Source organism: Myotis nattereri, assembly GCF_964212035.1.
Source record: "Myotis nattereri genome assembly, chromosome: 8".
Taxonomy (NCBI): domain Eukaryota; kingdom Metazoa; phylum Chordata; class Mammalia; order Chiroptera; family Vespertilionidae; genus Myotis; species Myotis nattereri.
Genome location: NC_138083.1, coordinates 56,886,761 through 56,914,597, shown reverse-complemented (window position 1 = coordinate 56,914,597; position 27,837 = coordinate 56,886,761). Strand labels below are relative to the sequence as shown.

Here is a 27,837-nt window from a genome sequence, read left to right as displayed (position 1 = left end):
GGATAAAGAAGGGGAAAGATGTGAAAGATGTGGAGCTGCACTGTCCTATATGGTAGCCAGTAGCTACATACAGTTATTGTACCTGGCCCAAATTGAGATGTACTGTAAGTTTAAAATAGATACCAGATTCTAAGATTTAGCGCGCACACACACACAAAACCCATGAAATATCTCATTAAAAACTTGTATATTGATATGTTGAAATAATTATATTTTAAATGCATTGGGTTAAGTAAAATTTACTAAAATTCTACCTGTTTCTTTTTATTATTTTTAATGTGGCTCCTAGAAACTTTATATTGTGGCTCAGATTACATTTCTGTTACATACTGCTGGTATAGGTTGGAGTATAACCAGTATTTGCTAGTACCTACTATGTGCCAGATGTTATCTAGAACTTGTAATAAATGAGTTACTCCTCAGAAAACCTTATGAAGTAGGTGATATTATTATCCTTCTTTTTCAAGTAACTGAGGTCCAGAGAGGTTAAGCAACATATCTAAATGACTCCACTAGTAAGTAAGAAAGCCAGGATTCAAACTTGGGTCTCTCTGGTTCAGAACCCATGATTTTTCCCTATTCATTGTGGCATGTTTTCATTGGACCATTAAAAGTGGTTGTGTTGCCCTAGCCCAGCCCTGGGCAAACTATGGCCCACGGGCTGGCTGTTCTATCCGGCCCGCGGAGCCGAAAGAGCGGAGGGTTCTCTTGCTCTCCCCTCCGTTCCTTGACCAGCAGCAGTGTTAACATGGCAACGTCGGGAAACATGGCCGCAGCTCCTTCTTCTGAGTCCAGTTTAAGAACCTACTGTGGCCCTTGAGTCAAAAAGTTTGCCCACCCCTGCTTAGCCGGTTTGGCTTGGTGGACAGAGTGTTGGCCTACGGACTGAAGGGTCCCAGGTTCGATTCCGGTCAAGGGCATGTACCTTGGTTGTGGGCACATCCCCAGTAGGGGGTGTGCATGAGACAGCTGATCGATGTTTCTATATCTCTCTCCTTTCCTCTCTGTAAAAAATCAATAAAATATATTTTTAAAAAAATAAAAGTGGTTGCATTGGAGAATGACATAATTGGAATGATGCCTTAGCAGATAATGAGGGGAAGAGATTTCATCTTTAGCTGTCTGGTTTTTATTTTTGTTTTGTTTTGTTTTGTTTTTAATGTTACTTTTTGCAAGAGAAAAATGCTTTGTTTAAAGTTAACTTTTGAATTGCATCTTTTTGATATATCCTTTATGTTAACTGCTTCTCAAAGTATTTACCTTATTTCTATTGTAGATTTTATAATGGGCTGCATTAAAAGTAAAGAGAATAAAAGTCCAGCAATTAAATATAGAACAGAAAACACTCCAGAACCTGTCAATACAAGTGCAAGCCATTATGGGACAGAACACACTCCAGCAACACCATCATCTTCAGCAAAGGGAACATCTGTTAATTTTAACAGTCTTTCCATGACACCATTTGGAGGATCCTCAGGGGTGACACCTTTTGGAGGAGCATCTTCCTCATTCTCAGTGGTGCCAAGTTCATATCCTGCTGGTTTAACAGGTGAGATTTAAATGGACAATTCTGTTGTAAATTTGAGAATATGACCTTGGGCAATACATGCATAAGGTTTGCCTGCTGTAAGAAAAATAACTTACTGGTTGACTTTTTAAATAAGTTTGTTAAAATTAAAGTCTCTTAACATAAAAATTAAAGTGTTATTGTATGCGTGGATATCTTTTTGAGAAATCTGGTAATAAACTGATAGTGATTATGTACTGTGTTACACCATTAAGAATTTCATTAACTCATTTTTCAAGTAATTATTAGGTGCCTACTGTGTGGCTGGCACTGAGGATATAAAGATTTAAAAAATACAGCATAGGGAATATAGTCATAATTATGTATGGTATCAGATGCATACTGAACTTAACCGGGGTGATCACTTCATGAGATATAAATATCTAATCACTATGCTGTATACCTAAAACTATATCAACTGTAATTGAAAAATAAATTTTAAACATACTTCTCCCTCAAGAATGTTGCAATTTCTCAGGATTGTAAAGTGCTGTCCTCCAATAGTAATTATAGTCAAACCTCGTTTCTAGAACATCTCCCATCTCAAACAGTGCGATTCTCCACCAACTTGTTCACAGAAGAAATGTCTCAGTTGTTGACCAAAACTTCAGTTTTCAACATGATAACCCTTTTATGCTCATACCTCAGCATGACAAAAAGCATCTATCTCTCAGGCAACAAAGAAGAGAATGCTTTTGTTGTTGGAGAAATCAATGATTAACACAATTTTAAAACATAAAGACCATCAAGAGTATTTATGTTGCTAAGGTTGTGAAAGTGCTCACAAAAAAAACGACCACAGGCAACTGAATAGATAGAAAAACTGTTGTTGATTGGATAAGTGAAAAACAGCCAGTGGTAGCATTTTGGAGGCAGTGATATATTAAAAATTCATTTAAGGCTAGTAGAGATGGTTCGATAAATTTAAGAAGTGTTTATAGATTAAACAGTACATTAGACATTGTATTATATATAAGAAAGGTTCGATAAAACGGAATTATTTGGGGGTCTGGAACGGATTAATTCAGTTTTCATTATTTCTAATGGGAAAAAATGATTCGGTTTTCGAACAAATCGCTTGTCAAACATGTATGCAAATTAAGTTCGAGAACCGATGTTCCACTATACTTAAATGTTAATTAAATGGCAAAATGGTGATGATAATACAGTTTTTCTATTAGGTACTAGTGATTTAAAAGAGAAAAATTCTGAGGCTCAGAGTTTAAATGATTTTTGTTTTAGAGTCAAAGATAATAAGCAGAGAGAGCCCAGATTTAATGTCCTATTCTAGAACTCCATTTATTATTTATATCATAATATCCTTTCAAGAACAGCAAGAAGTGAGAGCTGACAACCTTTAATGGAGCCAGAAATGCCCTAAAAAAAAGTAGACATAAACTTTAAAGAGTTATTTTATGAAGGATCCCATATTAGGATGTTTTTCCCTTGAGTAACAAAGCATACCTGGCTTAAAAGGTAGGATGAACTCCAGGATTCCTTCATGTCATCAACAACTCAAGTTTCTTTGATCTCTCTCCTGCAGTCCTTGGATTTTCCACCTTATCTACAGACTTAGGACAAAACAGTTGCCAGCATCAAATTGAGCAACATGTGTCCTTACTAACAACCAATGGGGACAAAAGAGGACTCTCTTCTACAAGCATACAAGCATGGACTATAAATTTGTCCCTTCGGTCTGCTTGCTTCTGAACCAATAATAGTGACCAGAGGGATGCCATACACTAATTCTATTAGACTGTTCCTGTGGGGAGTTATGGACCTCAAAAAGTCAATTACAATCTAATTCCAGCCCCCTAACTCTAAATACTTCAGTAACAGATGGCCATGATGGTATTTATCAGTCATCAGCAAAAATTTTAATTATCTTCAGGATTATATGTTTGGGAAAGATAGTAATCCAGAATGATTAAAGTAAATATTGATAACTTTAAGACAGAATTTAGTGACCTAAAGCAGTTTATATATGTGAAATAGTTTGTTCGTGGATATTAATTTATTAATAAATATGGAGTGTCTGTATGCCAGTTATAGAGAGTTATGAGAGAAACAAGGTTTCTGCCCTAAAGGGTTGGACAGTAATTATATAAACAACTATTCAGTGTGATTAACAGTTCTCAAATGCTATGAAAGAACTAACCAGAACATTGGTGAAGGCCTTTTAGATGATCAAGAAATGGCATCTTGACAAGAAGTTATTTGAGCTGTTTTATTATTGAGAATGATCTAAACCTATGCAGAACTGGGAAAAGAGCTTTCTGCAAAGTTTAGGAGGTACACATGGACTTGGCAGTTTTTGAAGAGTAGTAAGGAGGCCCATATGAACAGAGGGTAGAATTGTATGATTTGGAATTAAAGAGTCAGGATTACTCAGGACTTTGTAGACTGGTAAGAAGTTTGGGTTTTATTCAGAGCCAGAAAGAAGCTATTGAAGACATTTCAGTTAAGGATTTTGATGATTGAATTGCCTTTTAAAAGAAACTCATTCTGGCAGATGTAGGGAAGCTGATATACAATGAGTTAAGGAGGCTACTACTCTCAATAGTCCCAGAAGTCCCAGTGAGAAGGAACAAGAGCTTGGATTAGGGTGGCAGCAGTAGAAATGGAAAAGGAAGTAGATATTTTAGAGGTAGAACCACTTGTCTTGAGGACCTGGTTGGTTAGTAATGCCATTTGCTTAGGTAGGAAAGACTCAGGTAAAAGGTTAGAGGAGAAAAATCACCACCTTTGTTTTTGTAACTAATAAGTTTTAAATGCTTGTTAGACATTAGGTAGACATGTAAAAAGGTAGTATTATATTGCTGGAAGCCAGATAAATGAAATAATCTGTTTTATTCTTTGTTTTGTTTGCAGATAATAGTTTGGCTGTGTAAGTGTGCTGATCTCTTAAGCATCTGCACACAATGCTATATAAGATAGTTATTTTTGAAATTTATAAGTCATATCAGCCATACAATTTATTTGCTAAGAAAAACATGCCATTTTTATATTTGAATGTTAAACATAATAAAGTATCTTACTAAAACCTTAGTTATTACTGTTAATGATTAGTTTTAAGGATTGAAATGTTCACTCATTGTTTATAAGAAATTTAGAGAAACAATGCCTATAATTTGTTGCTTTTTCTGCCAAAGAAGTGATTTGAACTTTGTCTTTCAAGCCAGAGAATCAAAATTAAATTTGTGTCTCTGGGTCTAACTTTTAAAATTTGTAGAGTATAATACTTCCATAGAAGGCCTTAAGAGAGTATCTTATTGCCCTAACCAGTTTGGCTTAGTGGATAGAGCGTCGGCCTGCGGACTGAAAGGTCCCAGGTTCGATTCCGGTCAAGGGCGTGTACCTTGGTTACAGGCACATACATCCCCAGTAGGAGGTGTGCAGGAGGCAGCTGATCGATGTTTCTCTCTGATCGATATTTCTAACTAACTACCTCTCTCCCTTCCTCTCTGTAAAAAAATCAATAAAACATTTTTTTTAAAAAAATAAAGAGTATCTCCCAATATCCAACTTTCGAAAATAGATTCTGGAGACCAGGAAAAAAAAACTATGCTTAAGCCTTTTTGCTGGCAGTGATTTTTAATTTCTCTTCTGTTAATTTATCTATATAATTTACCTTGGTCTTCTTTTCTTCCAATAGGTGGTGTTACTATATTTGTGGCCTTATATGATTATGAAGCTAGAACTACAGAAGACCTTTCATTTAAGAAGGGTGAAAGATTTCAAATAATTAACAATACGTAAGTGTTACGAATGAGAAATACTGACAGTCACCTGGTCTTTGCATTGAAACCACTGAGCTAGTTAATGATTCAGAGATGAGAATAGTGGGGTGTGGACCTCTGCCCATTCGGTTGGACAATGCATTTGTTTTCTTTAGACATATGGCAGAATACTACTGATGTAGCCAGAAGTTATTACTTCTATAAATTGTGTTGCTGTGGTTCTGCCATAAACAGTAGAGATTTAAGAATGAAGAGTGAGGAAGTATATGTAAGTAAGTACATTACTTTAAAAAATCTTTATAGCCGTGACCGATTTGGCTCAGTAGATAGAGCGTCGGCCTGCGGACTGAAGGGTCCCAGGTTCGATTCCAGTCAAGGGCATGTACCTTGGTTGTGGGCATATCCCCAGTAGGAGATGTGCAGGAGGCGGCTGATTGATGTTTCTCATCGATGTTTCTAACTCTATCTCTCTCCCTTCCTCTCTCTGAAAAATCAATAAAATATATATATTTTAAAAAATCTTTATAAAGAGAATTCTATATTCCTATTTATCTAAGTACTAGATGATTTAAATATCTTATCTGTTTCTCCTTACCAAAAAAAAAAAAAGGGAGAAAGGCCAGGTAAGGAACCGCTGCAATCCCAAACTGACCAAATTAAGTGGCTTTTTCTGTATGTGACTCTTAGACTTTTTGTCATTTAGTGGCCCACCATAGAAAATCGATTCCATAATTTCATTAGCAAGCATAGCAGCTACTTTGTAACTTCTTAAAATATTTATTTATGGTCTTTTTGCTTCCAGTCATGTTTTCTTCCATCCTATTCTCATTTGCTACCAGTTATTATTCCAGAACATAAAATACGTTCATGTCTCTCTGCTTTAAAATCTTTTGATACCAGTTGCCATCAGGATAAAGAAAAATAACAAGACTATTAGGCATTATTCATTGAGCTTCTTCCCCTTTCTCACTCCACTGCCTAGCCATGTTGAATTACTTGCAATTATCTGAATATTCTGTGGCTTTTCACCTTCTCCAGGCCTTCACATATATTTTTTTTCCTGGAATGTGATCTCTCCTTTCCCTCCCCCGCTTCTTTATATGGCCAACCCAACTCATCTTTCAAAATGTTTATTCCTATGTTCTTTCTCAAGGAAGCCTTTCCTGACATTCTTCCTCTTCTGCCTGGCCCAATACCCACCTCTTGCTGGATCAAGTGTTGTTTTTTTAAATGTTTACATAGCATCCTATGCAAACCTAAATCATAGCTGCCATTGCAGTTTCAAATTATAACTTATCACTTACTTATTATTCTTTTAGACCAGTGGTTGTCAACATGTGGCACAATCATCCAGGGCACATTTGGCAATGTCTGGAGACATTTTTGGTTGTTACAGTCAGTTTGTTACTACTGTCATCTAGTGAGTAGAGGCCAGGGATATTGCTCAGCATCCTAGGATCCTACAATGCATAGGACATGCGCCCACAACAAAGAGTGATCTAGTCTAAAAAGTCAGTAGTGCTGAGGTTGAGAAATCCTACTCTAGACTGTGTTTCTTAAGGGTAAGGACTATCTTTTTACTCCTGTTTTCAGCATACCCTTTCATAAAGTCTGTCACTTAAGAAGGTATTCAATAAATGTTTGAATGAATCAGTGAATGGTTAGCAGGAAACTACAAACCAGGTAATATGAATTTATAAGTATTTGAATTACCAAAGGATTTTCCACTTCATTTTCTAGAAAGTAAATGTACCTCAAGTATTTATAAAATTTCAATTTCAGTAAAATATTTTCAGCATTTCTCACTGTTACAGCAAAACATGCATTTAATTTTTAGTAGTGGAACCCATTTTTGTATCTTGCTCATTAGAGACTGATATTTGCTTCTTCCACATTAATTTTGGAAAAGTCAAGGCTTATGTTTTCCAAATTACATATAGTTCTTGTGTTGTGAATTGCTTATAGTCTTACTTGCATATTTACGGATAGTATTTTTGTATATATTCTAAGAATTAAATTTTTTGTTGTTATTGCCCATTAAGATTTTGGCTACAGGAGTTCTAGAGCGTTCTGATTTTTCCCCCTAAAATGACTAAAAAGGAAGATCATAATTTTATACATTGTTAAAAATAAAAAAGAATGAGCTGCTGATACATGCCATAACATAGGTGAACCTTGTAAAGATTATGCTATGTAAAAGAAGCCAGTCAAAAAGATCATATATTATATGATTGCATATATATGAAATGCCCACAATAGGTATATCCATAAAAACAGAAAGTGGATTAGTGGTTGGCATTGGTGGGGGTGGGACAGAAGAGGGATGGGAGGATGACTCTTAATGGATATGAGGTTTCTTTTTGGGGTAATGAAAGCATTCTAAGATTGATTGTGGGATGGTTGTGCAACTCTGTGAATATATTAAAACCCACTAAATTGTACATCTCAAATGGGGGAATTTTATAGAACATTTAATCAAAAATGAATAATTTGAAAGATTTACCTTCCAAATTGTCTTATTCAGTATAGTTTATTGTCCTTAGGTTGAAAGAGTAATGTACCTAAAAGTGTAATTTTTTTTTGTTTTGCTTTGAAGCAGAAATGTAATTGTGCTTTTGCTTAGCTTTATTCCTTTAATTCATATAACCTATTTTTAAATATTATCCTTTGAGTTGATTCTTGATCACATGAATGCATAATTTAAAAATGTATCCTTCAGCTACAAGACAACACTGCAGTCCATCTATCTTAAGTGGTAGTCTACCTTGTGGTAACTGTTGTTTTCTGTGTTGCAGGGAAGGAGACTGGTGGGAAGCAAGATCAATTGCTACAGGAAAGAATGGCTATATTCCTAGCAATTATGTAGCTCCTGCAGATTCCATTCAGGCAGAAGAGTATGGCACTACTTCATATTTTATTAATTGTTTTGATTTTAAAAATGTTTTAATGCACATTCTACTTAGCCACAACTTTACACACACACAATTACATATCAGTCTTAATACAGCTAATGTAACATATTAATAGGAAATGTTACTTAAAAATTAATAATTAATGCATAGTACTTGCTTAGAGTAGGATTATAAATGAATCTGCATTAATACTGTATTGTTATGCCTTTATCTTTTCACGTAAAAATTATATTAACCTTTTTTGTATTTTGAGCGTTCTCTCACTTCAAACATTTACCTCAGTTTGTAGTATTATATCAGTGTTAATTTATTGACTTAGGTGCTTGCTCCTATGTAGGAGAGAATCCTTGTCTTTTAGAAAGTATGCCCTGAAGGATTTAGGGTAATGATTCAGCATGTTTGCCACTTACTCTCAATAAGTTCAGGGGGAAAAAATGCACACACAGGGAAAGAGAATGTACAAGGCAAAATGTTAAATTTGGGAAGCCTGGTAGAGGATATCTGGGAGTTCTGTCTACTACTTTTAAAAAGTTCACCTTCAATGACATCACTTTCAGGTCAAACCAGGTTTATCTTGCATCCATAAATGCTACTTCATTTTTATATCACAACACTTAACACAGTAGATACTGCACATAGTAGGTATTCTGCCAGTGTTGGTTTGCTTTTATTAATGATATGTAATTTGTCTCCATAACTGTCCTGCTTTGGCAGTTGTTACATTGTTTTGTTCTTTTGTCTTTTTCTCCACTATTCTGAAATCATTCATGGCAGACTGTAATGTCTACACTAATTTAGAGTTTCTAATTTCGATATGGTTTACTTGCACGTTACTGAATATAGATGATCACATTATTGCCAGAGAACTACTTTTAATTCTTCCTACTATGGTCTTAGTATTTCCATCTGCCACTGATTGAAAGGCTCTGTCTGCCATTATGGTCTTTCCTTCTTCATTTACTGTTTCTGTGACTCATGTAGAGTTTAAGACATATTAAATAGTCAATACATGGAAATACTATGACAGATTATATTCTAACAGTAATATTTGTAGTAGTCCTACCTAATAAATGTTTTTATTGTATTTTACTATATTTTCAAGCTGTGTTCTGTAGCTGTTTTTGTCATCCACCCTATCTTATTCCATTCTTATTAATACTACTAATACTTACGTATAATTTTTCTTACCCTTACACCTTTCTAACTCAGAACACTATTTTTTTCCAGATGGTATTTTGGCAAAATGGGGAGAAAAGATGCTGAAAGATTACTTCTGAATCCTGGGAATCAACGAGGTATTTTCTTAGTAAGAGAAAGTGAAACTACTAAAGGTATGAATATTGTTATGTTGATATAAGTATAAAAATCTTCTTAGGCTGTATTTTGAGAAAGATATAACAAAAGGTTTCATTCCTTCCTGCTCCACCAGGTGCTTATTCCCTTTCTATTCGTGATTGGGATGAAGTAAGGGGTGACAATGTGAAACACTACAAAATTAGGAAACTTGACAATGGTGGATACTATATCACAACTAGAGCACAATTTGAAACTCTGCAGAAGTTGGTTAAACACTACACAGGTATGTAATATTTCAAAGGTGAAAATTATTTCTTCAATTGTATTTTATGAGGACAGAATCCATATCTTCATGTCCTTTAGGTTTAGCGTGTTCCTTTACACATAATATGTGTTCACTGGATGTCTTTTGTTTTCTCATTTTAAAATGAGGAACAGGTAATACTTATTACCTGAATTGGATTCTTGGATGATGTGCTAAAATCAGATTGTCATCATTTGAGTCTTTATATTTTACTGGTATAGTGTTTACATTGGAGTTCCATTTCATGACAGCTAAATACGAAGATAGATTGTGACAATAAATAAAAAGGCAAAACAAATATTTTATTTAGGGACAAATATTTTATTAAGGAGGTAAAGCAGCCCTGGCCACTGTGGCTCAGTTGGTTGAGTGTTGTCTCATGCACAGAGAGGTCGCTGGTTCGATTCCTGGTCAGAGCACATGCCTGGGTTGTGGGCTTGGTCCCCAGTAGGGGGCATGCAGGAGGCAGTTGATGGATCCATCTTCTCCATTTTTCTCCCTCTCCCTTCCTTTCTCTAAAACCAATAAGATCATATTTTTTTAAAAAAAGAAGGTAAGCTAAAAATTTAAAATAAAAAGTTGTATCAGCTGTCCTTTTGGTTTACCTTCTTCTGCATGAGATGGACTACATAAGACTTCCTGAAAGTATAAACATAGTGAGATTTATTTATTAAATAAAATAAATCTAGTGAAGATGCATTTTTCTTTTCCTAAAAAATTAAGCTATATCATTCTTCAGTTTTTCAAGGATCTTTGAAAGGTATTTAATATTAGTCTATCTCAAAAAATTTTCATTATCATTTTGATACTTGAATGCATCTGAAAGTCTTTAAATGATTAATGCTAGGGGAGGGGAAGTTCCTATGGCAATTTCTTCTTCAGTAACAGTTAGCTGCAAACTGAGTTTATCAAGTGATCCTCCAATGTTGACATTGGTCAAACATATTGCCAAACAGTGGCATCAGTTGTAATTGCAATTGTTAGAATGCCAGTTTGCATGGTTACTTGTTGAGAATGGGAGGGAGCATGTCTTATTTACAATAAGAAAGATTGTATAAGCAGAATTCACAAGTCAAGCCATTATGAATTTGGGACTCCCTGTTTTTGTATCTCCCTTATTTAAAAATTAGTATTTTAAAAGAAGTTTTCCCTTGATTTTTGGTGTGCTTTTTATATTAGTGATTTTTAGAAATAACAGTTAATGGTAGTGTTCTTTTTAGAAAGAAATAAAGTAGAGTGGTCAAAAGTAGAACTTTGGAGGCAGCCAGACCCTGGGTTTGAATCCTATCTCCAACATTTACTAATTGGGTGACCTTGAGAGTGTCGATGAATTTTCCAAGACTCATTTATATGAGATATCTGTAAGTTGCTGAATTAGCTCAATAGCTGGGACATAAGTATTCAATGCATAACTTTTTAAATGTAATTAATAAAATGTTTCATTTCTTGTGTGTTTTGCTGTTTACATACAATTTTTTTCTGTTTTTATTTAAAAAAACTAATAGAACACATTTTTTGTTTTCTATAGTTTCAACTTTTTAAAACGTTGATACACTACATGTAACTTATTTTTTGTAAGTAATTAATTTTACAGTATAGTTTATTCATTTACCTAGAACATGCTGATGGCTTATGCCATAAGTTAACAACTGTATGTCCAACTGTGAAACCCCAGACTCAAGGTCTAGCAAAAGATGCTTGGGAAATCCCTCGAGAATCTTTGCGACTAGAAGTTAAACTAGGACAAGGATGTTTTGGTGAAGTATGGATGGGTAAGAAGCCTGAACTTTTGTGTGTGTTTTTGTAATTGTTTTGCCATAGATAAAAATACACAATTTATGGTAAGATATGTTGAAATATTTTAAGTCACTGTTGCTCATTGAAGTTTGCTAAGAATTTCTTTCAAATGTAGATCAAAATAGTAAGTGTTGTTTCTCTAGGAACATGGAATGGAACCACAAAAGTAGCAATCAAAACACTAAAACCAGGTACAATGATGCCAGAAGCTTTTCTTCAAGAGGCTCAGATAATGAAAAAATTAAGACATGATAAACTTGTTCCACTATATGCTGTTGTTTCTGAAGAGCCAATTTATATTGTCACTGAATTTATGTCAAAAGGTATGTGTATATAAGTCTCTTATTATCCATGTTAATACATTTTTTAAAAACAAGTCTTCAGTTTTTTATGCGTACAAATTTTTATTGTGTAGTATTTTCTACTTTGAGATTTTTATGTAAACATTTAAAAGAAAAAAATCTGACATTGTGTTATTCCAAAGGATAGTACAAAGTTTAAAAGGAAAATAAGCAGGCTGAATTTATTTTGCAAGTAAATAGTCCTTAATTTCATGTGACCAAAGGAAATGGAATAGCTAGGAAAGTGAAAAAGAAAGTATTCGTAAAAATTGAATTAAAATAATTTAATCCGAAAGATATTTATATCTTTGATACTAAATCAAAGAAATTAATTTTATTTCATTTTAATATAAGCATAACCTTCATACTCAGGCATCTAGAAACATTCTTTTTTCAGTACTGTCAGCTGAAGTGTCTCCATTTTCCCAAACCCCAAGTTGGGATCTTTAGTTCCAGGGTTGGTTAGGGCCAGGATTAAAAACAGGGGGAAGTTGCCGAAACCGGTTTGGCTCAGTGGATAGAGCGTAGGCCTGCGGACTCAAGGGTCCCAGGTTCGATTCCGGTCAAGGGCATGTGCCTGGGTTGCGGGCACATCCCCAGTGGGAGATGTGCAGGAGGCAGCTGATCGATGTTTCTCTCTCATCGATGTTTCTAACTCTATATCCCTCTTCCTTCTTCTCTGTAAAAAAAAAAAATCAATAAAATATATTTTAAAAAAAAAAAGTTCTAAAAAAAAAAAAAACAAGGGGAAGTTGTTGCTCTTCCCTCTTTTTCCCTTTGTCTAATGTGCTTTAGAAGAAAAACCAGTTACCTTCTTGAATTTTATCTACATTTTAAACTCTTGAATGAGTCACTCATCCGCATTAACACTGATTATTACGACATCCCTCTCCAGTAGTCCACCACAGTGTAGTTCCATCTAGTGGTGACAGGGTCAACTACAAGCTATACATTTGCTATAGGAAATGTTTCCCCCCCTAAAAGGGATAGAAGAACCAAAAGGTTAAAATAACTCCATAGCCTTCTAATTGATAGCCAAGACATACCTAAAGCCTCAAAGCACATGGTACTTTTTGGAAGGAAGCTCTCCTGCAAACCACTGCCAAATATTCCATTTCAGAGTGCATTAGATGAACTAGAAAGGGAAGAAAAGAGACAACAAAGAGGAGGTTTAAATCAAGATATTGATAGTATAAGAATATTGGTAAAGCTAATGGCCCATTAGCTTTGTATATTGATTTCAAGAATTATTTTATTGGGGGAAGCATGGTAAAAGTCTTGTCAGGTTGCTGGGTTAGGATTATTTCTAGATGGGAGATTTAGAATGTAAGGTCACAAATATCCTTTCTATTTTTTAAAATTCTGTAATTCCCCATCTTGCAGTTGGCCATCTATAATCCATCCAAACTCATTGCCTCAAGTGCTTTCACATAAATCCACTTTTCTGGCCAGAAGGGTCTTCTTGTTGCTTCTTGTTTCCATGAGTTTGTTCATGTTATTTCATTCACCTGGAATTTGGTTTCCTTATCTCTTTTTTTTTTAAATATATTTTATTGATTTTTTACAGAGGAAGGGAGAGAGATAGAGAGTTAGAAACATCAATGAGAGAGAAACATTGATCAGCTGCCCAGGTACATGCCCTTGACTGGAATCGAACTTGGGACCTTTCAATCCACAGGCCAACGCTCTATCCACTGAGCCAAACTGGTTTTGGCTCCTTATCTCTTGACCAGTCCATCAACTGTACTTTATTCAGACTGTACTTAAGTCAGGTTTAGGAGCCTTCCACTGATAGTTCAATGTGTCATGATCATTATATCCTCTGCAATCTTTTCAATCAAACTACTCTAGAAGTTATTAACAACCAGAATGTATTGAATGCTTCTAGTATATAAGGTACTCTGCTATTTATTATACGGTAGATTAAATTTGGAGAGAAAAGACCTAGACTTCTGAAGAGTTAATTTTTAGCATAAAAGTAAATAACAGTTTACTATAAACAGGTGAAGCTACAGGCCAACACATAATAAATTTCAGTAAGTATAATAGAAATTGAGGAAGAGATTACATAGGCTGGAATAAATTGAGAAAAATTAGTAGAAAAGAAAAGTCCCGACTTGCCCTTTATGGTTATGAAGGATATGGATGTGTAAAGGGCAGAGCTAAGAGGATTGAGGAAATGAGAAACAGAACCATAGCTAGTGAAAAGTACAGAAGTAGTAGAAGAAACTAGTTGGAAATAAGCCTAGAGAGGGGTATATGAGACAAGCTTAAGAATTGCTTTCAATTGATTTCACTATTATTTATTCAGTACTTACTGTCAGAGTTGTGAATGAGTTTTCGGGTCTATGAACTTTTTCTGAAGTTATTATATGTCAATTTTTGCATAACTTATGTAATGTATGTTTTCTGGAAAGAGTTCATAGTTTTCATCAGATTCTCAAAATAACTTATGGGGCAGAAAAGTTATGGACCACTAGTAAGATCCAAAACATTCTATGATAAATGAATATAAGAAACATTTTAAGGGGATTGGGTATTTTTATGATTAGTTAAAGATCAGAGAACAAGAATTGTCACAATGATGCAAATTCCAATCCCAGATTTCTATACTCTGCAGCTTTTGCACAAAATATTTTAGCACTTTTGTTACACTGAATGATGTTCTACTTAGAGTATTGATCAAAGAACTATCTTCTTTCTATACACTTTAATAACTCCTACCGTACAATATTTGTTTGCATATATTTTATAGATATATATACTATCCTCCTATATAATAAAGACATAATATGCAAATTGACCCATCACACCCTCGCACAAATGGCCACCCACATGTGGGCACAAGATGGCCAGCATGGGAGGGCAGTGGTGGGCGATCAGGCCAGCAGGGGAGGGCAGTTGGGAGTGATCAGGCCGGCAGGGGAGCAGTTAGGCGTCAATCAGGCTGGCAGGGGAGTGGTTACGGGGTGATCAGGCTGGCAGGCAGAAGTGGTTAGGGGCAATCAGGCAGGCAGGCGAGCAGTTGGGAGCCAGCAGTCCCGGATTGTGAGAGGGATGTCCGACTGCCGGGATTGGGCCTGAAATGGCAGTAGGACATCCCCCAAGGGGTCCCAGATTGGAGAGTGTGCAGGCTGGGCTGAGGGACAGCCCGCCCCCCCCCCCCCCCCCGCACGAATTTCGTGCACCTGGCCTCTAGGACTTTCATATTAGATCAGTATCTTTTCAAGGGCAGAGACCATGACTTATCTTTATATCCTCTATACTTTTTTGCAGTGCCTCATATGTAGTAGGCCCTTGGTAAATAATTTGAATGGGCAGATAAATGGACAAACACAGTAACATGTTCCCCTTAGTAAGTTGATAGACCAGAAGAAATGTAGATATTCTTTGACTTTGATACTTTATACATGAGACTAAGTCATGATTTTCCTTCTTTTATAATCATGTCACATAGAAGGGGCATTCTTTGTCTTGTTTTATTTTACTTTCCTTTTGAAATACTTTTAAACTTACAGAAAAGTTGCAAAAATAATACAAAGAATTCCTGTATATATTTCGGCCAGATTTGTCAATTGTTAACTAGATATATCACTAATATATAAAATAAAGGGTTTTCCTCTGAACTATTTAAGAGTACATTGCAGATATTATGTTTCCTTCGAAGTATGTCAGTGTTTTTCTCCTACAGACAAGAACATTGTCTTATAAACAACAGTATAATGATAAAGTTCAGGAACTATAACATGGATACAATTCTATTATTTAATACTAGTCTATATTAAGATTTCACCAGTCATCCTAGTGATATCCTTAATTACAGCAATTTTTCCCTGATCCATTGTCTAATCCAATGGTCGGCAAACTCATTAGTCAATAGAGCCAAACATCAACAGCACAACGATTGAAATTTCTTTTGAGAGCCAACTTTTTTAAACTTAAACTATATAGTTAGGTACGTTGTTATAAACTATATAGTTAGGTACGTTGTTATTAACTTAATTAGGGTACTCCTAAGGCTTAGGAAGAGCCACACTCAAGGGGCCAAAGAGCCGCATGTGGCTCGCGAGCCGCAGTTTGCCGACCATTGGTCTAATCCATAGTCACCAATTTCTTTTCTTTTTTTTCTTTTTTTAAAATATATTTTACTGATTTTTTTACAGACAGTAAGGGACAGGGATAGCGAGTTAGAAACATTGATGAGAGAGAAACATCGACCAGCTGCCTTCTGCACACTCCCCACTGGGGATGTGCCCGCAACCAAGGTATCGAACCTGGGACCTTTCAGTCTGCAGGCCGATGCTCTATCCACTGAGCCAAACCGGTTAGGGCGTCACCAATTTCTTTTACTTGTAATTTTTCTTTGATCTTTAATCTGGAGAATACCTCATCCTGTCTTTCATAACATTTTTTTTTTTAAGAGAATGGTACCATTGTTTTATAAAATGTGTCTTAATTTAGGTTTATCTGATATTTTCTCCTGATTAAATTGAGCTAATGGTATATTTGAAACCAGTAATAGAGGAATAGCAGCTAGACTTTTCATTTCTAGCCTTTCTCTCTGCTGTTATTCGTAATACTTTGCTGTTCCATATCTTCTGCTGAAATTGAGAGAAGTCAGTTGGACTAACACTTCCACATCAACTGAGCCACCTAGATTTACTTTTAAGTACCCCAAGATATTCCCAGTTGTCTTTAGTTCTTAATTCTGACTGACTTAAAAATATGTAAGGATACTGCTTTTTAAATCAAAATTGGAACTGTTGCTCTTGATCAAAGCAAGGAAGGAATGCCTATAATCTGTTGAGATTATCTCATTTTCCTTTTTTCTTACGTTAACAAGAAAATTTTATAAAATTTCAGTTTAGGGCCTCTAGAGTCTTAAAGATAGTTATTCAGTAATTTCAAGCTACAAAAAAATGTTAAAGAATGAAAAGCTGAAGTTTTTGTATTGTGATGTGATTTATTTGCTTATTTTCCATGAATATCTTGCTGTCTCTTATAGGGAGCTTATTAGATTTTCTGAAGGAAGGAGATGGAAAATATTTGAAGCTCCCACAATTGGTTGATATGGCTGCTCAGGTACTTGTATATTATACCTGTATCATCCATTTGAATCGAAAGTGTGCACTAAACATGTAAAATAATTTTAATGGAATGCTATTGTTTGTATAATGAAATCATGAAATTTAAGAGCTGGAAGAGATATCCTGTATAATAAAAGGCTAATATGCAAATTGTTCCCTCCACTAGGAGTTCAACCAGGGGGCAGGGCTGGCTGTGGCTCCTCCCCACAGCTGACCCAGCCCGATTGGCCCGATCGGGGCAGGTTGGCTGGACCCCACTCGTGCATGAATTCGTGCACCAGGCCTCTAGTTAGAGATAATCCAGTCTGATCTCCTAGCTATAGGTAATTTAATTATAGATAATGTTGTATCTGAAGAGCAGAACTATTTAAAATTCAGGTAGTATTAGTATTAGAACGAGGTATGTACCTACCATAACACTTCTGTCCTGAATCATATGGCCTTTCAGAAACATACTGCATCCACAAATATAAAATCTGTATATATTATTTTAATCCTCACCCAAGGATGTGTTTTTGTGGGTTTTTTTGTTTGTTTTTTTAATGATTTTAGAGAAATGGGGAGAAGGAAATATCGTTGTGAGAGAGATACATCTATCGGTTGCCTCCCATACACGCCCCAACCAGGGATTGAACATATAACCTGGGAATGTGCCCTGACAAGGAGTCGAACACACAACCTTTTGGTGTAAGGGATGATGCTTCAACCAAATGAACCACTTGGCCAGGGCTATATGTATTTATATTTTAACAGATAAATTTTTAGACAGTGAATGATAGCTATTCCTAAGGAAATAGTACTTTTGGAAATCTCAAATATCTGATGAAGTTTAGGGAAACTTTATACTAAGAAACTGTCTTGTGAAACATTAGCGTATGCCACACCTAGTTCACACTCCTGAGTTCAAGGCTCTTGGACTTTCTACAGTAGAGGTTGGCAAACTGTTTTTGAAAAGAGCCAGATAAATGTTTTAGGCTTTGTGGGCCACATACATCCCTGTAGTTTCTCCTTCCCTTCCTCCTCCTCTCCTGTCCTCCTTCCCTTTCCCTCCTTTCCTCCCCAGCCTCCCATTCTCCTTCCCTGTCATCCTTCTTCTCAATTATAGTGTTTTCTATTTTTCTTATTATCTGCAAAATTATGCCCTGTTATCTCCTTTCTAGATATATGATTTTTCAGTGATCTAACTTAATACTAACCAAAATTGTTTTATCCCTCCTTTCCTTTGTATCATGTGTCTTTTTATTTTTCTCTTTCCAAGATTGCTGATGGTATGGCATATATTGAAAGAATGAACTATATTCACCGAGATCTTCGGGCTGCTAATATTCTTGTAGGAGAAAATCTTGTGTGCAAAATAGCAGATTTTGGTTTAGCAAGGTTAATCGAAGACAATGAATATACAGCAAGACAAGGTAAAATTATTATTTTGTTTGTTAATCCTCACCTGAGGATTTTTTTTTCATTGATGTATATTAGAGAGAGTGGATGGGGGGAGTGACGGGAGAAAGAGAGAGAGAGAAAGAGAGAAACGTTGATATGAGAAAGACACATTGATTGGTTGCCTCCCACATGATACCCGACCAGGAATTGGGAATTGAACCTGCAATGCAGGTATGTGCCTTTGACAGGAATTGAGCCAGAGACCCTTCAGTGTGTGGGCTGATGCTCTAACCCAGTGGTTGGCAAACCGTGGCTCACCAGCCACATCCGGCTCTTTGGCCCCTTGAGTGTGGCTCTTCCACAAAATACCAACTTCTGCACATGGGCCACGAAGTTTCAATTGCACTGTACGTGTGTGCTCGCACGTGGTATTTTGTGGAAGAGCCACACTCAAGGGGCCAAAGAGCCACATGTGGCTCCAGAGCCGCGGTTTGCCAACCATGGCTCTAACCATTTAGCTACTTGCCAGGGCAGTTGCCCCCTTTCTAATGAAACCTTTTGTGATTGTGCTAGTGAAAATTGATCTTCTGTTTGAACACCTAAAGAACTATTTTATAACACTATATACATATATATAGAAATAACCTGAAGTATGTAAAACACCTATTGTCGCCCTATCTATCTATATAAAAGCCTAAGTGACTGGAACGACCGGTCGCTATGACGTGCACTGACCACCAGGGGACAGACACTCAATGCAGGAGCTGCCGCATGGTGGTCAATGCACTCCCACAGCCAACCTCCCCTGGCTGCCAACCTCCTGTTGTCCCTCCCCCAGCCGTCGGGCCCCAGTGGCTGGTGGCCAACCTCCCATGTTCCCCCCTCCACGTTCTTTCCCCCAGCCTACAGGCCTTGATCAGCCCTGATTGCCAGCCAGGCTAGGGACTCCACCCATGCACGAATTACATGTATATAAGCTACATGAAGGCTATGCTTTTCTCTCCCATAACAATTACCATAATGTCTTATGCATAAAAAGCATACAATACATATTTGAATTAATTAATACAGACTTTAAAAATTATAGTACAATAAAATTTTCCGGAGAGAATTCATAAAATGAAAAGGAGATTATGGTCAAAAACCAGTAGACATTAGAACCCAACAGAATATGCCTTCTTCAACCAATGATGAGCTATGGCTGTTAGGTGATAGACTACTTAAAAGTTACTGGTCCTATAATACACAGTTTTTTTTAATTTTTTGTTTTTCATCTTCACCCAAGGATATGTTTCCATTGATTCCAGAGAGAGAGAAAGAGAAAGAAACATCAGTCGGCTGCCTCCCATATGCACCCTGACAGGGGATTGAACCAGAAACCTGGATATGTGCCTTGACTGCGAATCAAACACATGACCTTTCAGTGTATGGGATGATGCTCCAACCAACTGAGCCACAATGACCAGGGCTATAATATACGTTTTATTGTTGTTGTTTTTTTAATTTGTCTTCATTGTTGAAAGTATTTTTTCCTCTATTGACCCTTTCCACCTCACCCTATCCTCTCCCCAGGCCTTCCCCACACTATTGTCTGTCCACGGGTTATTGCATACAAGTTCTTTGGTTTATCTTTCCCCCAGCCCCACCCCCGAAATTCATCAGTCTTTTGTATGCTTCAATGTCTCTGGATCTATTTTGTTCATCAGTTTATTTTTGTTCATTAGATTCCACATTTTAAATATTTAAAAAAATGTTTCCCGTGTATCTTGCACTTTTGAAGAATTTAAATCTGATGACATATACAATAAAGATAGTGACAGAAAGAAAGTTAGCCCTCCTTATGCCATTATTTACACAAACAGATTTTTAAAACAATTTACTTAAGCAAGATGTCATATTGTTTTAGGTGCAAAATTTCCAATCAAATGGACAGCTCCTGAGGCTGCACTATATGGTCGATTTACAATAAAGTCTGATGTGTGGTCATTTGGAATTCTACAGACAGAACTGGTAACAAAGGGCAGAGTGCCATATCCAGGTAAGCTTGCATTTACTAGCTCTTGTTTATCCCATTAGTGACTTTAATTGGAGATTATTAGGAGCAGAATGTAAGGGTGAAGGCCTTTTTTTCTTCTTACATTGTCTCTTTCTCTCTCTCTCTCTCCCTCTCTCTCTTTATTTTGGCATTGGATGGACAGCAACCTGTGAGAGTCACAATCCTTGATATAGGGCAAGCACATGAGGTTTGCCCCCTTTGACTTCAGCTTTCTCTCTTAGGGCATTTTCCAAAAGGGCTATTTATCTCTACTGTTCTCTCAGATAATAAACATATCTTAAATATCCTGACTCATCTTGCCCTCCCCAACCTCCCTCTCCAAGCCCCTCTCTTACAAGTTGTGATAGGTAACACGGTGAGCTGTGGATTCCTTGTACAAAGGAATACAAGAAAGGAACTGGGTAATAACTTGAAGAAGGTTAAACAGGTGATGTTAGATAAAGAAAGTGTTACAGGAAAGTGACTTGATATAAAGTTACGTAGTAAGTGTACTTGGCAAAACCAGGACTAAAACGCTTCTTCTGAATTCTGTCTGAAAGTTCCTTTAGACACTATCTTACTGCTTACTGTTTCCTATTAGCCCACGTCTGGTAATTAATAACTGTTAATATCAGAACCTCAAAGTACCACCCTAAATTTTCATTAATCAATTGGGATTGGCTTTTGAAGGCTTTAGTGTTGAAAGTAAGGTTTATTGTGGAATGAAAAAAACTAGATCTTCTGAAACAGTCTCGCATTTTCTAAGGTCTTTTTGATATACTTTGACATTGAAAATTTATTTCTTTGTTAAAATAATTTCAGCCCTAGCTGGTTTGGCTCAGTGGATGGAGCGTCGGCCTGCAGACTGAGTGGTCATGGGTTCAATTCCAGTTAAGGGCACATGCCCGTGTTGTGGGCTCGACCCCCCAGTGGGTGGCGTGCAGGAGGCAGCTGATCAATGATTCTCATTGTTGATGTTTCTCGCTCACTCACTCTCTCTCTTCCTCTCTGAAATCAATAAAAATATATTAAAAAAATAATAAAATAATAATTTCACTAAGTAAACTTACTATACTTTGAATCATTTTGTGGCTAGGGGATTTATTTTATTCTCTCCCCCTCCCCCCCAGTTTTATTGAGAAATGACTAACATACATCACTATATAAATTTAAGACATACAGCATAATGGTTTGATCTACATATATATTATGAAATGATTACCACAATAAGTTCATTATATGTTAGTGGTGGTTGGCATCATTGGTTTGTTTTTTTTTCTGTTGTTTTTTTCCCCAATATATTTTTATTGATTTCAGAGAGGAATGGAGAAATAGAAACATTAATGATGAGAGAGAATCATCGATTGGCTGCCTCCTGCACACCCCCTACTGGGGATCAAGCCTAAAACCTGGGCATGTGTTCTTGACTGGAATGGAACCCAGGACCCTTCAGTCTGCAGGCCGACGCTCTATCCACTGAGCAAACTGGCCAGAGGTGTTTTTATTTTTCTAATTTATCTTTATTGTTGAAAGTATTAGAGATGTCCCTTTCTTTCCCTTATAAACCCTTTCTTAGCCTCACGTTTACCACACTATTGTCTGTGTCTTTTTTCTTTTTTTAAAAAATCTTTATCATTGAAAGTATTACATAGGTTGTCCTTTCCCCCCATTAACCTCTTCCAGCCTGCTTCTGTCCTCCTCCCATCCCCCCAGGCCCTCACCATCCCATTGTCTGTGTCCACAGGTTATGCATATATGCATAAATGTTCAGTGGTTGATCTCTTCCCACTCACCCTCCCCTGCCTTCCCTCTTAGGTTCAACAGTCTGTTCATGCTTATAAGGCATCATTGGTTTTTAATGTTTGAATCTTGTGTGTTAGGTATGGTAAACCGTGAAGTGCTGGAACAGGTGGAACGAGGATATAGGATGCCTTGCCCTCAGGGCTGTCCAGAATCTCTACATGATTTAATGAATCTTTGTTGGAAGAAGGACCCTGATGAAAGGCCAACATTTGAATATATCCAATCCTTCTTGGAGGACTACTTCACTGCTACCGAGCCACAGTACCAGCCAGGAGAAAATTTATAATCCAAGTAGCCTATTTTATATGCACAAACCTGCCAGAATGTAAAAAATTTACGTAGACTTCCTCATATACAGGAATCAAAAGAAGAAAATCTTCTTCACTCCGCATGTTTTTAATGGTAAACTGGAATTCCAGCTATGGTTACGCAAAACCACTTTTTTGTGTTCCAAATGTTAAACTCTAAAGTACCAGTGATGAATTTTTCAACTTAATTCAGGGTCCAAAGAAAGTATAGCTAAGATATTGATGACAGTGTGAGTGATAGCACGGCAATGAAAAGCAACAAGGCTACTGTTCATAAGTCACTTCCTTTCTTATTCCCCAAATTCAGAATTTTTAAGAGAAAATTATTTATCATTATAGATAAAACTTGGGAGATATGAACAGTTATGCCATAAGTTCTAAAAATCAAGGAACTTCATGGGACCAAATGATTCCATTCCATTTTTTAAATTTGCCCACATTCATTATTCTCAAACGTTTTTTTCTATAAGTTGAAGTTAATATGCAGTTTTAATGTATGCCTTCCTTGCATGGAAATGAGCAAGGTTTTTTAGAAGCAAAAAGGAATATAAGCAACATCTAACTTGGTTAAGTGTTAGACGACAGCAGTGGGATTTGAAAGTATAGTGCACCTGTTAAAATTCAAACTTGTGGAAAGTAGAACTTTTTCACTTTAAATCATTTTCTGAAAAGCTCAGTTTGGAATAATGAAGGGAACTACAAAGTAAGTTAATCTTTTATAAGTTTGCATTAATTTTTTTAATGACAATATTTAATTGAAATTGTACTATCCAATCCAAGATATCCAATCTTTAGAATAGCATGAAAAAATAAATCCCAGAATTTAAATAGGTATGAGATATTACTAAATATGTACTTATGGTATGATGGGTGCCAGAAATGTAAAAATATCACTAGATCAGGGATTTGAATGCACTTTTGCCCTTATTGCATATAGACTAACAGAGAAGAATTGTATTTAAAAGAAATATGAGAAAAGAAAAATGTGAAAGTTTTACAGATAGAGGGATGGAATGTTATGTTTAATGTTGATTTATGGAATGACAAAATGGCTTTGCTGGCACTCAAAGCTTCTCATCTATTTTTTGAGATATTAAAAGAGTTGTAAGATAATGACTGTAAGACTAATCTAACCATAAACACTAAATAACTGTTATAGCCTCAAAATAAGTTAAGGCTTCCCACTAATTCCAATGATACAGCTTTTATGCAAAACATTTTTAAAACTCCAGTTTTCAAATTCGTGTTTGAATCTATATTCACTTTTTTTTTTTTAATATATTTCTTTATTGATTTCAGAGAGGAAGAGAGAAGGAGAGAGAGATAGAAACATCAATGATGAGAGAGAATCATTGATTGGCCGCCTCCTGCACACCCCCCACTGGGGAACGAGCCCGCAACCCAGGCATGTGCCCTTGGCTGGAATCGAACCTGGGACCCTTCAGTCCACAGGACCCTTCAGTCCATCCCAAGCCAGCTAGGGCTATATTCACTTTTTAAATATACTTAATAGTGATGAATTTTCCCCCTTTTAGAATTTAGTTGATTTAAAGTGGAAAACTTATTTAGAATAATAGTGGTGAGAAGGGGGGACAGTTTTTGCTCATTTAAAGTACAGAAGTAAAATATACAAAATAAGACTGATTTTTATAACTAACTTAGAAATTCCAAAATATGAATTTGAATAGCAGCATTATTGGCCTAAGGATCTAGCAAAGGAACTGAATCTGACAAAGTAAAAATCTGGTATTTATGTTCTAAAATACTCTTTTATAGTCACACTCTAAATAAAGCAATATAGCAGGTCCCATATTTTAGGAATACAGTTTTTAACTACCATCACTTACCTTATCATTAAATGTAACATTCTGTGCCATGGTATCTATGTGGAAATTCAAACCATTTTAAAATGTGACAGATGACCTTCATGCAAGTTGGCAACAGTTCTGGTACTAAAAATTGTGGTGGTTTCTTATGTTTACGTAACCTGCTTAGCATTGAATCCCTCTTCCAAGAGGATCTTCCTGTGAAGACTGCCATCAAGTCACCTTTACTCTTAATATCTGCAACCTGTGACATCAGATTTTTAAAGGGCTCATGTGAACTATGGTATAATTTTTCTAGCATTTAAAAAAGGGTAATAAAATTATATGTTTATGTACTAATTCTGTTCAGAAAAATAAGTCAGGAAAAGATGATGGTATTCCTTTGGTTTTGACTAAATGGAGCTGTTCCTTCTAATATCAGTTGTATAGTAAGGAAATAACACTAACTCACTATGTATTCAGTTTAAATGGTTATGTATTTTTAACTTGCCAAGAAAAATACCCAGCTCTGTATATTTGAGGGTTTTCTCCCAACACCTTTTCACCTTTAATATCTTATTGTGGAACTTTTAACCCTTCCCTCCCCCCCCCCCCAAAAAAAAAAAAAGTTGGCAAAAACAACTTATAGCACAAACACTTTTTAAAATAAATAATAGTAGCCTAAAACTTAATATTTTTATAAAGTATTATATTGTTTTGTGGATAATTGAAATAAAAATTCTCATTGAATGCACGCCACTATTCATACTTTCTCACCAGATTTTTTAATTGGTATTTAAAGCAAAGTATTTAGAAAAAAACATCTTCAGTTATATCAAGTTTATTCTATGGTGGTTTGTTTTCCACGTCAGGTGAATGACATTATTTTTACAAGTTGCTTTTTTTTTTTTTTTTTAAGTAATATCAGCAACTACTGGCTATTCACAGAGAACCTGTGCTGAAGAATATAAAATAGAATAACCACTTCTGATCATAAGGAATTTAATTTTCTAGAAATGAAAAAATACATGAGCCTATTTCTGTGTATTTTAACTTCTTTAAGTATAATGAAAATAAAATTATACTAAATTATGAATGGACAATCAAAACCATTTATTTTCAGTAAGGTATTAGTATTACCTTTTACTATATATATCTAAAATTGTTGGTTTTGTTTTTCCCTGGTGATTTCAGATGAGTAACGTTTAGTCAAACACATCATTTAGTAAACATATATTAAATATTTTTTACAATATAGTAATAGTGCCTCAATATTTTCCTATTTTGCTAGTTGTCTTTTAATTTTGCATGTAATATTTTTGACATTTTAGTTGTACATTTGTATGTTGTCAAGCCTTTTTTATGTTAAAAAGTCCTTTGCATTCCAAGATTAAATATTCATCTCATTAAATTTTATGCTTTTCTTCTTTCTATTTCTCTTTAATTCATTTGGAAGTTATTTGGGTATAAAATGTGACTTAAGGATCTAGTATAATTCCCTCCCCCATATAATTTTCCCAACACCACTTATTGGTTAATTCATTCCCATCCATAGTTTTTGGTTCTTTCCTTTTGCCTCTATCTCCACACAACTATTTTGCCCAATTAATTTGCCATTCTTCCAACAACATAACACTTTTAACTACATATTAATTATATTGATAGTAATTTTAATCACTTGATAATGCATTTTATTAATTAAGCAAGTTGCCTTTGATAATTTCTTTTAAAAATCTTGGTAGTCCCACAAATTCTTGATGAAGTTTAGATTTTTTTCATATTTCCAAAAATTTCAAGTGAGATTTGGGTTAGGATTGCATCATGCTTATAAATTAATTTGGTAACATTTTTCAGATCAGTCTCCCCATCTAATTTATGCAAATCTTCATTTACATGTCTTAATAAAGATCTCCAATACTTTTCTCTATGGAGTTGGAAAATGAGCCTCATCTCTTGTCTGATGATACTGTTATTGGTGAGGTGCTATCTGTCCCCACCTATTGCTGGTGGATATGGAGCTCTTGGGATGCCGCAGGAATAAGAATATACTAAGGTCCCCGTGGAGGATGAGGTATTGTAGAAAGCTTTGTTGCTGAGGTAACACTAAGGGAGTTCCCCTTCAAGTCCCATTTCCCTCCATCTTGCCATGGAAAATGTCCCATGTTTATCTTCAGAGCTAGAATCAAAGCCATTGCCCAGTGTTTCTACACCATATTAAGGTCCAATCCAGTCCAGCATCTGACTAGGTTAGCTGTGTTACCAGCTGCAGTCTGTTGCATGTGAGGTCCACATGGCATGAGCCAGGCAACTGCTAGGGCCACATGGTGAGCTAGCACAGGTCACAGAGCAAGTGAAAAGCAGGAGCACGAGCAGCAAGAGAGAGACTTCATTGGGGGATTTTACCCTTCCAAGATTTTGTGTGCTTGTAGTGGGTGGCTTCACCCCCTAGCCAGTTATCCTTGTTCCCGGATTAGACTGATGGGCACCTTTGCTACATCATCCCAGCATCACTGCATGCATCCCTCTTCCTCCTTGGACCCCTTACTCCAGTGATTTGCAGGGAATGGACTGGTAGTTCCCTGAAGAGTATGAAGCCTACAACTTCCTGGTGAAGCTGCCCAGATGACCATGCTTATAATGCCTGGCCTTTGCTGTCTTCTATTACTAATATTAATAACTAGCTAGTTACAATGGTAATAATACCACTCTAAAGATTCCATCTCAGTGCTGCTGGAGACCAAGCCCCCACTTTGTTACAAAAGAAACCAACATGACATGCGGAGATGAGGAAGAGTGTGTACCCCAATAAATAGCATTTATTTCCTTAAAATCAGCTCCTCCCCTGTTACTGTTCCTCCAGTTTTCGCTTTTTTTGTTGTTTAAATGGCATCAAGTTGAGTTTCACCACAACCAGAGTCCTCATTAACAACTTGTCAATACTGAAGGGAATACTGATGAAAATAAGCAGCACATCCTTTTATCATTTTGCCCCTCCATATCCACACTCTGCTGAAAGGCAGACCTATACTTGTCTGTAAGTTCCCCTTGCTCTCTGGATTTCTGTTGGCTTAAGCCAGCGAGGAGCCCTAGCAGAAAAACAGAGGAATCTGTACAAGAGATCAACGTATTTCTCCCCCAGGCCCGCTCCCTGTGAGGTTGGGCTGTGTCCTTTACCCAAAGGTTCCACTCAATATGGCTTCCTCTCTCACTTGGAGGACTGATAACAGCTGTCATCCCTTATCTTTCTGCCTTAGGAACGCTTCTACTAACTGGTTACTGCATTAATTCTTGTGGCTTCCTCTCCTACAGCCTCTTTGTAAATAAATATCTTTGATTTATCTTAATTGGCTTGTGTCATCTCTTTCCAGTTGGGACCCTGATAAATATTTGTCATACTACCTACCAATAGCTGTATCAGTAGAAAATAGGACTCTCAACATCATTATATCAAGGTGACAGTTT

At 36.2% G+C, this 27,837-nt stretch overlaps 1 protein-coding gene across 1 annotated transcript in view; it reads left to right on the top strand.

Annotated features, from left to right (window-relative positions):
- YES1 (YES proto-oncogene 1, Src family tyrosine kinase) overlaps positions 1–23,874 on the top strand; it is a 52,376-nt gene extending 28,502 nt beyond the window's left edge. The window contains exons 2-12 of the mRNA XM_081097298.1: positions 1,277–1,549; positions 5,223–5,322; positions 8,103–8,201; positions 9,447–9,550; positions 9,649–9,798; positions 11,436–11,591; positions 11,760–11,939; positions 16,963–17,039; positions 18,303–18,456; positions 20,331–20,462; positions 22,340–23,874. Of these exons, the coding sequence (XP_080953424.1) occupies positions 1,285–1,549; positions 5,223–5,322; positions 8,103–8,201; positions 9,447–9,550; positions 9,649–9,798; positions 11,436–11,591; positions 11,760–11,939; positions 16,963–17,039; positions 18,303–18,456; positions 20,331–20,462; positions 22,340–22,548 (1,626 nt within the window). The 5' untranslated portion in view covers positions 1,277–1,284 and the 3' untranslated portion in view covers positions 22,549–23,874. The remainder of the gene's footprint in view (positions 1–1,276; positions 1,550–5,222; positions 5,323–8,102; positions 8,202–9,446; positions 9,551–9,648; positions 9,799–11,435; positions 11,592–11,759; positions 11,940–16,962; positions 17,040–18,302; positions 18,457–20,330; positions 20,463–22,339) is intronic.
- The last annotated feature ends 3,963 nt before the right edge of the window (positions 23,875–27,837 follow it).